The 10,775-nt window shown below is 50.0% G+C and overlaps 1 protein-coding gene across 2 annotated transcripts in view; it reads left to right on the top strand.

The window, feature by feature from the left end:
• Positions 1 to 205: 205 nt before the first annotated feature.
• Positions 206 to 10,775, top strand: part of LOC122944550 (squalene synthase-like) — a 30,295-nt gene continuing 19,725 nt past the window's right edge. The window contains exons 1-2 of one of the 2 annotated variants that reach the window (XM_044302951.1): positions 206 to 334; positions 10,447 to 10,544. In XM_044302951.1, coding sequence (XP_044158886.1) covers positions 236 to 334; positions 10,447 to 10,544 — 197 coding nt within the window. In that variant the 5' untranslated portion in view covers positions 206 to 235. Of the gene's footprint in view, positions 335 to 1,746; positions 1,829 to 10,446; positions 10,545 to 10,775 lie in introns of those variants that run through there. The other variant, XM_044302952.1, reaches the window with a different exon arrangement.

Below are 10,775 nucleotides of genomic sequence, written 5' to 3'. Positions count from 1 at the left end.
ACATCGCGTTTCCATACAGCCAATCACCTTAGCGCGAGCCGTCTCCGCGGCAACAGGTCTTCCCTAATTGGTTGTCACTCGCTCCAATCAGAGTCTTCAGTCTACACTGGAGCCGCGCAGCTATTGGTCGGGAGTGACAGGTGTAGGCGGAGCTAGAGGGATGAACCGCTGGCGGGTACATAAAAGGACGTGTGGGGCTGCAGAGGCAGAGCATCTCTCATCTTACACCGCGGACATGGACTTCCTGAGGTCTCTAGGACACCCGGAGGAGATCTACAACCTGGTCAGGTTCAGGCTGGGCGGCTGTCGGCTCGTGCTGTCCAAGCAGGACCGGGTAAGAGCACGGATATAGAGGAGGCGCCGGTCTATAGACTGTCAGCAGTGTCCTACGTCTGATCTCTGTCCTAGAGGTTGTCAGCAGTGTCTGATCTGTGTCCTAGAGGTTGTCAGCAGTGTCCTACGTCTGATCTGTGTCCTAGAGGTTGTCAGCGGTGTCTTACCTCTGTCCTAGAGGTTGTCAGCAGTGTCTGATCTCTGTCCTAGAGGTTGTCAGCGGTGCGCACAGTGATCTGGACACTAAGGGGGAGATTTATCAAACTGGTGTAAAGTAGCACTGGCTTAGTTGCCCATAGCAACCAATCAGATTCCACCTTTCATTTTAGACAGCTCCTTTGGAAAATGAAAAGTGAAATCTGATTGGTTGCTATGGGCGACTGAGCCAGTTATGCTTTACACCAGTTTGTTAAATCTGCTGCTTATTATTGCAAGTTATAATGTACGGCGATAAATATGCCCCTGCAAATTTTATTTATGATGATTTTTGATGGGTGACGTGTCTTCCCAGAGTCCTGCAACCTCTAGGGTGTGTTCACAAGCAGGATTTTGGTGCAGATTCGGCACCTAAAATCTGCCCAAAAACCCATGCGGAACTTCCGCACTGATTTCCATGGGGAATTCGCATGTTAAACTATAGAAAAACCGCAATAGGGAAAAAGAGGTGTCCTGTCCATTCTTGATGTGAATCTCGCCGAAAAATGATTCCCATTGAAAAGAGCGGGAATGAAAATCCACAATAAATAGCGTGCATCTAAAGAAACGTGATGCAGATTTTTGTGCACAGAATACTGTGTGACCGTTACCCTTCCCCCATCCAGATGGTGGTTGTTTTTTAATATATATATATACATACCCCTATGAGCCTCCTTGGGTGTGTTGTGCTGCACCTATTACAGGATTGGCCAACCTGAGGCTCTCCAGCTGTTGCAAAACTACAACTCCCAGCATGCCCAGACTGCCTACAGCAGGACATGGTGGGAGTTGTAGTTTTACAACAGCTGGAGAGCCGTAGGTTGGCCATGCCTGCCCTATTATGTGTCCTGGCGGTATAACGTGGCGTCGCCTGCTGGGAATATATTTCAGTGGAGACGGCTGCTCGTTTGTGTTCTTACATGAAGAAAGATCCTAATGAGGTAAGTGGCCCCATAGGTACAACAGCCGCCCGCTAACGAGCGCGTAAACTGTGACTTTATTGAATTCCATTTAGAGAATAATGAACTGTGCCGTTCATATTTGTCCTGATAATACCGTACTTTACTGTGCAGTGTTATAACCCTGGGACTCATGCTGTGCACACAGTCACGCGCATCACACGCGGCGTCCCGGATCCCCTGTCTCTATCTTAGATCAAATGCTAATAAGCAGAAATAAACAAGATTATCCACCTGACATTTTTCACTGTCAAAGCAGCGTCATCAGGAGGAAGCAGGACAGCAGCAGATATGGCGGTATCTAATGAAGCGCGCCCACTACAAATACACGAATCCATTCGGTGAGAAGAAACATAAAGCTTTTGTTTAGTTTTTTTACATTTAGAAATATAATTTTACAGATAAAAGTATAATACTTCAGGAGCTTTACTCTTTATTCTTAACCCCGCTCTGCCTGCCTGTCAGTGAATGAAAACCTTTCTTGTTTGCTCTTGTTCCTTGAGGAAAGATTGCCCATATTCTAGTGCTGCTCACTGTGTAAGGGTCCATTCACACGTCCAACTGTTTTGCCGGTGCTTATACTTGTTCTTACAGGGTTTACCGATCTCTGGCTTCTCCTTGGGACCTCATGGGGACCCAGTCCTATAAAACACACACAAATAAATCTGCATGCCTAGTGTTGTCAGAAGGGATGAGCGAATCGACTTCGGATGAAACATCCAAAGTCGATTCGCATAAAACTTCGTTCTAATACTGTACGGAGCAGGGGCTCCGTACAGTATTAGAATGTATTGGTTCCGATGAGCCCAAAAAGTTATTGCTTCGTGAGACTTTGTGCAATAACTTCATAAAATACATTTTTAGGCCTCCTGCACACGACCGTTGTGTGCATCCGTGGCCGTTGTCCCGGTTAACGTGTTTTTCTGCGGTCCCATTGACTTTCAATGGGTCAGTGGAAAAATCGGAAGCTGCACCGTTTGGCAGCCGCATCCGTGATCCGTGTTTCCTGGCCGTGAAAAAAATAGGACCTGTCCTATTTTTTTTCACGGCCAACTGTTCACGGACCCATTCAAGTCAATGGGTCCGTGAAAATCACGGATGCACACAAGATTGTCATCCGCGTCCGTGATCCGTGTCCGTTTTTTCCTATCATTTCAATGGCAAACTTGACTTAGATTTTTTTTTCATTTTTCATGTCCGTGGATCCTCCAAAAATCAAGGAAGACCCACGGACGAAAAAACGGTCACGGACCTACGGACCCCGTTTTTGCGGACCTTAAAAAAAAACGGTCGCGTGCATGAGGCCTTACTGTAAAAAGACATTTCCCAAACTCTGGTTCAGTTCCAAGTGGTAATCTGAGTTTGGTAAATGGTCTTTTACAGTACAAATTAATGAAGTTATTGCGCAAAGTCTCACGAAGCAATAACTTCAGCTCATCGGAGCCAATACATTCTAATACTGTACGGAGCTCCTGCTCCGTACAGTATTAACATCCAAAGTCGATTCACATAAAACGTTGTTCTATCAGCCATGGACTGTGCGGGAGCTCGGGGCGGCCTTAGTTGAAATGTCTCCAGCAGCTCAGCTCCACAGCACAGACCACTCCAAACTTGCCAGACTGCTGGAATCGGGAGCACAAGATGCGGTAACCCAAGCCACGCCCACCCTCTATGGCGGGTAGTGTGAGGGGCGGATCTTCACCCAGCAGATGTCTGCTGGATGAAAGCAGCAGAGGGTCTAGGCGCAAATGGCAACAAGACTACAAAGTCTTGTCTCCATTTTGCAATTCTAAGTCGCATTGGAGACCATTTTGGTCGCCATCTGGAGCACTGTATAGTGCCCACAGTAACGTCCCCCCCCCCCCAACTGCCCCTATAGTGCCCACAGTAAGGTCCCTATCATGCTCATAGTAACGTTCCCCAACTGCCCCTAGCAATTTTCACCCCTCAGTAATCGCCCTACTGTGCCCACATTTCCCCCCCCATCTGCACGGGGCCACAACTGTCATTTTACTTCAGGTCGGGCCCCCATCAGAGCGCTTACCACAGCTGCGTTGCATCTGCTCTTTGCGGCATCTATCAGGCCCCAGTTCTGCCCTACTAGTAGTGGTCACCAAAGATGTGGGTGGGTGGAGCCTGACCGATTTTTAGTTAGACCCCCTTCCCCCCCACACTTCATTAGTAATTAGAGAGTACTAGTAGGGCAGCGCTGGAGCCCGGACCGACCACACGTGATGCTGCCGTGGTGGGCAGTTCCAGGCCCCGTTACCAGTGCGCACAGACATGAACATGGCCTCCAGCCAGTCACCCCTTGACGGCATTACCGACAGTACTACCATGGTGGCAGCCCTGGCCAGTGGCCATAACATTCGGGGACCTGGTCAAAACATCGAGGGCTCAAGCCCTAAATGTTTTGACCAGGCAACGTCTTTGGAGTGAGGAGACTCAGTGGGACCTGGCACTTGCCCGGGTATCCCGGGTGCTGACATCAGCCCTACTCTCATCTATGTGGGAAAAACCACCGGCCACTGCGTTGTTGAGGACTCCAGCATATCCATTCCATGAAATCACAAGATACTCCTATTCCTAAACGTATGAAAGGAAATTTCGATCAAATTATTTAGGAGGCAGATTTTTCGCCTAGTTTCACACTAGTGTTTGAGAGCTCCGGCGGCATACTGTACATTCAATACGTTACTTATCCTGTACTGATCCTGAGTTACATCCTGTATTATACTCCAGAGCTGCACTCACTATTGTGCTGGTGCAGTTACTGTGTACATACATTACTGATCCTGAGTTACATACTGTATTATACTCCAGAGCTGCACTCACTATTCTGCTGGTGGAGTCACTGTGTACATACATTACATTACTTATTCTGTGCTGATCCTGAGTTACATCCTGCATTATACTCCAGAGCTGCACTCACTATTCTGCTGGTGCAGTCACTGTGTACATACATTACATTACTTATCCTGTACTGATCCTGAGTTACATCCTGTATTATACTCCAGAGCTGCACTCACTATTCTGCTGGTGCAGTCACTGTGTACATACATTACTTATCCTGTACTGATCCTGAGTTACATCCTGTATTATACGCCAGAGCTGCACTCACTATTCTGCTGGTGGAGTCACTGTGTACATACATTACATTACTTATCCTGTACTGATCCTGAGTTACATCCTGTATTATACGCCAGAGCTGCACTCACTATTCTGCTGGTGGAGTCACTGAGTGCATACATTACTTATCCTGTACTGATCCTGAGTTTTACAGCAAGACACGGAGGCTCATATTGCTATCTCTTACTTTACTGTCCACTAATAGCAGCAAAGAAATTAACATAAGAACCATGTAACCATAACAACCATAGGCCCTCCCCAGACAGCCCCTATAACAGGCAGCTCCACTTCTGGATCTTCCTCTTTCTTTGCTGCTGCCACCAGATAAGTAACATCTGTGCATTTCCCTTTAAGTGTACTGTTTTACAATTGCCTTGTTTCTCTTTTTTCCCCAAATGGTTAAACCCTGAACTTCAGCTTAGTTCAGGGGCTCTGTATTTAATCTTGTACTGTGAGTTTTTGGCACCCTTTTCTTTGTTGGCTTGTGCCCCCGCTATTGTCTAGTGCCTGCGATTCTTGGGTGCTTGTTTCTCATTGGTGCGGTTTATTGCTGTGCCCTGCTTTTGTTTAGGAGGCTTTCCTGCGGGCATGGCGCGGCGGTTTTCTCCACCGCTCCCGTCCCTCCCCCCTCCTTTTCCGCTTGTACCTGTGCGCTTCTCACTTGTCCGGCGGTCCCCTGATGGTTGCGTCATCGCATGAGATCCCGGTGGCCATCTTGGGTCCGCCCTGCGCCGGTCCTGCTTGTCCTCTGGTGGTTGCGAGATCTCGGCGGCCATCTTTGGCACTTCTCGCGCCTAATATCGCGGGATTTCGGCGGCCATTGCTGTACTGAATCAAACGCTTGGTGCGGTGCTCCTGCTCTGCGGCTGTCTGGGGTGATTAACCCCCTCGTTACCTGTCAGTCTTAGGTGCTTTATCCTTGTATTCTTTCTAATATCAAGGTCTGCTCCCTGGAGGTTAGTTACAATTTTCACCTGGTGCACTAGTCAGTTGTGGCCACATTCATTATGTCAGCAGATCAGCCTCCCTCTGGGCCTAACCCCCCCTCCCTCCACTGGGGAGCCCAGGATGCCAGACATAAATGTTCAGGCCCTAGACTTACAGCGCTCAGTCTCCAGCGCGATTTTGGAAGCAATGGGGTCTATGTCCTCTATCTTATCGCAGACCATATCACAGGCCTTGTCTGCCCATGCCCCTGGCCCCTCCCGGCATCCCGGCAGACTCCTATTATGCCTAATCCGTAGCCTACCGAATTTGAACCTCCTACCACACAGGAGAATTTGGTGTGATTACAGCGACCCATGATAGCGTGCCTAGATTACGCAAGAGAGCCTTACCGCGCCAGGCAGAACAGGCGCGCACGTGGAAATGTGTTAGAGCACACAACAGTGATTCTGAGTCAGACTTTGGGTCTGAGACGGAGGCTTATGCGGAGGCGAGTTGCCACTCTGAGGAGGCTGCTGACCTTATGCCAGACCCTGTATGCCCCACTCCTTCCACCTCCTTAGCTAAGGAGCCAGCTTCCACCGCCGCAGATGCGGCCTCTTCCCTGGTGGACCCCTCAGGCGCTCTGATGTTTGACCCTGCTGCTCATGTCAGCAACTATCTCGAGCAAGGAGGCTCGTAGCAAGCTCAGGGCTGAGTGCCCCAGACCCCTGGTCCCCAACAAAGTTTGTGAGACCCCAATTGTCGACCCTAAGATGACCCAGTTCTTGTAGAAAACAGGCTGGAACCCCGTAAAGGCTTGGACTCTGCATTACGGAGCTGCCAAGACCAGATCCTTGATATATTTGGCCCCCTAGCCAAACTATTTGAGATGGCCGAGGTGGTCAGAGTTGAAGGCTCTCCTATTGATCTGGAGGAGCTTACTGGCTGGATACAAAGGGCGATTTGTATCGCGGGTAATACCAATTAGTCCCTAGCCATTGAACGGCGTAAGGCCATCCTATTTAAAATTGACCCTAAATGGCAAACCTGGCCCTTACCGAGGCAGGTAAAGATGCGCAGGGTCTGTTATTTGGGGATTCTTTTATCAAAGACCTCAGTCGCTTCGTAGGTGTGTTTACGGCCCTAGACAAAGCCCAGACCTCAATGCGCAGGGTCTTTCAGGGACGGGTCTCCACCAGGGCCGACAGTAGCAGGGGCCACCTGTCCGGCCGTTCCAGCTTTCAAGCCCGCAGCTCGGGCAGAGGCTTCTTCACCCAGAGACCGCCTTTCCAGGAACAGAGGAACCCGTCTCCATTCTTCCCAGCCAGAGGTGACCAATGGCGATCGAGGTCCTTTAGAGGGAACCCTAATTTCCGCAAGTCCTTCAGTAAGTCTATCCCCAGTGGGGACTTCTTTGGTTCATTGTGTAGCGGGCAGACTCCGTCACTGTTTCCACGCTTGGTCAAACATGACGTCAGACCCATGGGTGTTGAACACGGTGAAAGGTTTCTACATAGAGCTCACAGACTCCCCGAGTCTCGTCCCTCCTCCCCCTCCTCTGTCATTTTCACAACCGGACGTAACGTTCATAGACATCGAGCTTGTTTCCCTTTTTCATAGTCATCAGCAACATTTTTCTTGTGCAGAAGAAGGGCGGTCAAATGCGCCCGGTGATAAAACTTTGCGCCACTACGCTATCGCCACTTCAAAATGGAAGGGATTCACCTGCTCAGAGACTTGCTGAATCCCGGGGACTGGATGGTGAAGTTGGATCTCAAAGACGCCTACCTGACGGTCCCGGTTGCAATGACTTCCAGGGACCTTCTCCGTTTCCGGTGGAGAGGGGAGGTTTGACGGTTCACCTGTCTCCCGTTCGGCCTATCCTCAGCACCTTGGTGTTTCACCAAACTGTTGCGCCCGGTCATGTCCTGGCTGCGGAGTCGTGGAGTTCGTCTTGTCATATATCTGGACGACGTCCTCATCATGCACCAATCTCGGTCGGTCCTGTTGGAACATCTGCGTTGGACTTCGGATCTCCTGACGGGTCTCTGGTTTCTCCTGAATCTGGAGAAATCCTGCCTCATACCGGCACAATGGATGGAGTTCCTGGGTTTTGCGGTGGATTCGATCTCTGAATCCCTCAGCCTTCCGGCGGAGAAATTACGTTCGATCCGCAAAGAACTAAGACGCGCTCTATCGACTGCCTGCCTGTCCCTGCGTCACCTGGCCCGCATCATCGGCCTGCTGGCCTCCTCGATTCAGGCGGTATTCACAGCTCCCCTCCATTATCGCGCCCTCCAGCGGCTGAAGATTGCACACCTGCTTTCCGGTGCCACTTTTGCGGATACGGTGGTTCTGAATACGGAGGCTTGGGAGGAACTTCGTTGGTGGATCGACAACTTGGAGACATGGAACGGCAGAGCGATTTTCAGCTTTCAACCGGAATTCACCGTGGAGTCGGACACCAATCTCCAGGGCTGGGGTGCTCACTGCGACGGGATTTCCACTGGATGTCGTTGGTCGTAAGACAAAGCCCGCCTCCACATCAACGCGCTGGAGCTTCTGGCGGGTTTGTTCGCCATCAGGAGTCTTGCCAACGGAATCGCCAGGTTGCGCATGGACAATGTCTCGGCAGTCCGCTATGTCAATCGCTTGGGTGGAACCCAGTCGGCAACGTTGGCGCGCCTGGCGAAAGAGTTCTGGTCCTATTGCCTATTCAGGGACATCATGGTGCAAACGGAATACCTTCCGGGCTTACACAACTACCGGGTAGATTGGAGCTCCCGATACTTCGCGGACGGCAGCGATTGGAGACTGGCACCAGAGGTGTTTTCTACTGTGTTGGAAGTCTGGGGTCCTTTTGCCATAGACCTCTTTGCCTCCCGACTCAATACTCACCTTCCCCGGTTCTTCAGCTGGCGCCCGGAGGCGGTGGATGCATTCCTTCAGAACTGGTCGACCGCTCTGCATTATGCGTTTCCACCTTTTGCTATGATTCCGAGGATGTTGTTGCAGACTCATCGTCAGGCGGCGGAATTGGTGGTGGTCCCCTTTTGGGGGACTCAAGCCTGGTATCCGATCCTCCTGGAACTTCTAGTGGACGTGCCTCTCCTCCTTCCGTGTCAGGCGAATCTTCTCCACAGACCCCAAGGCATACAACACCCTCTACTGATGGACGGTTCGCCTCAGCTTCTGGCTTGCCGAGTCTCAGGACGCCAGGAGAGGTTGAAGGTATTTTGGAGGCAATTAGACGCCTCCTGGACAACGCTTGGGCTCCCGGCACCAGAAAATCTTATCGGGCATCTTGGGGGACTTGGGTTAGCTGGTGCTTGGAACGGGACCTGGATCCCATTTCGGCGCCTGTGACTCAACTGTTGCAATTCCTTACTTCCCTTTTTGAAGCGGGGAGAGCCTATAGGACTATCAACCTCTTTCGCTCGGCTATTTCCTCCACTCATCAGGGATTCGACGGTGTTCCTGCAGGACAGCATCTCGCGACGCACTAAGACTAATATCAGGACGGTGTCTTATCCCTGTTTTCCGGCCACACCTGCGCTTTGTCCTGTGGCCTGTTTGCAGGAGTATGAGTCTCGGACGCGGGCCCACCGTTTCTCTCCATTCGTCATCCTTTCGGACCGGTTTCCAGTCCTACTCTAGCACGATGGATGAAGTGGGTCATGTCCCTTTCTGGAGTAGATACCTCTGTTTTTACTGCGCATTCGGCCAGAGGCGCGACGACCACGTCCTTGGCGGTATCAGGGGCTCGCTTGGAGGACATTTAGCGTTTTGCTGACTGGTCTAGGGTCACGACTTTTAGAGAATTTTATTTTCGTCCTCCTCCTCATGTGTTCTCGTCTATTATTGATCAGCTTTGAACTTGCAATATGAGCCTCCGTGTCTTGCTGTAAAACTTAATGATTTTCCTAGTCGATGACGTAAAGTCATGGTTTTATTAAAGACACGGAGGCGAGTATTGCCCATCCTGGTTGGTTCTTCCCGCCCATTTGTTTATTTATGTATAAGAAATCTATTGTATATTTCCGATTCCGTATGTCCGACTTTGTGCAGTTTTTCGCCTAGTTTTCACTCTAGTTATATTGCTTATTGTCGTTTCAGGTTGATTTTCCGCAGAGTCTGGAGGTCTAGATCATTCTGTGGTTCTCAGGAGTATTAGCTACATTGGCTTGGTTCTACTGTTCAGTTGGAGCTGAGGTTTCACGTCCAGGTTCCAGTTCCGTTTCCAGTTGAGGTTCTGAAGATGGTGTCAGAGTTACAAAGATAAGAGGAAGACTGGGGGCTGACTGGGGAGGGCCTATGGTTGTTATGGTTACATGGTTCTTATGTTAATTTCTTTGCTGCTATTGGTGGACAGTAAAGTAAGAGATAGCAATACTCTCCTCCGTGTCTTTAATAAAACCATGACTTTACGTAATAGACTAGGAAAATCATTACGTTACATCCTGTATTATACTCCAGAGCTGCACTCACTGTTCTGCTGGTGGAGTCACTGTGTATATACACTACATTTCTTAGTGAGTGCAACTCTGGAGTATAATACAAGATGTAATGTATGCACACAGTGTAGGTGGGTGCAGCTCTGGAGGGTGTGCTGCCTGTTTGTTGTGAGGACCACTTGTGCGGGGACACACTCTGCATTCCCTCTGGTGCCAACTCGGTACACATGCCCTGGGACACCATGGATTATCACTGTTGGCCGGGGAGAAATTTTTTCCTCCAAGTTTGGCTCTTAGCCTTTGGCATCGCGCAAAAGCCCAGTGGTCTGCGGTCCCCTCTGACCGTCAGCAGTCTGTGGGGCCAGAATTAGGGCCGCACCGTGTACAACTGCTTCACCCCCCAAAACCTGGACGTGTGCCAACTTCACTCTGTTACTCTGCCCCGACAGGAGTCCATGAGCGACAGCATGCAGACCTGCTACAGGTACCTGGACCAGACTGGCAGGAGCTTCGCAACTGTCATCCATACCCTGGACACAGAGCTGAGGTGGGTGACATCTCCGCTATTGTGTACTAATTGATTGGGGTGGGGTTGTTTGATGTTACTGTAGTAAAATTCCTTTAATCTGGCATGTATCATGAATTATTTTGGTTGATTGGATGCCAAATAAATGTTTTCGAATCATGAAGTCCCATAGTAAATCCTGCTGAACTGTCCACCTTTTAAAATACAGTAGAAATCCATTAATCCGGCATGGATGATCCGGTATTCTGGATT

Source organism: Bufo gargarizans, chromosome 8 (assembly GCF_014858855.1).
Source record: "Bufo gargarizans isolate SCDJY-AF-19 chromosome 8, ASM1485885v1, whole genome shotgun sequence".
NCBI lineage: Eukaryota > Metazoa > Chordata > Amphibia > Anura > Bufonidae > Bufo > Bufo gargarizans.
Note: the sequence above shows the minus strand (reverse complement) of the source record. Positions and strands in the feature narration are given on the sequence as shown.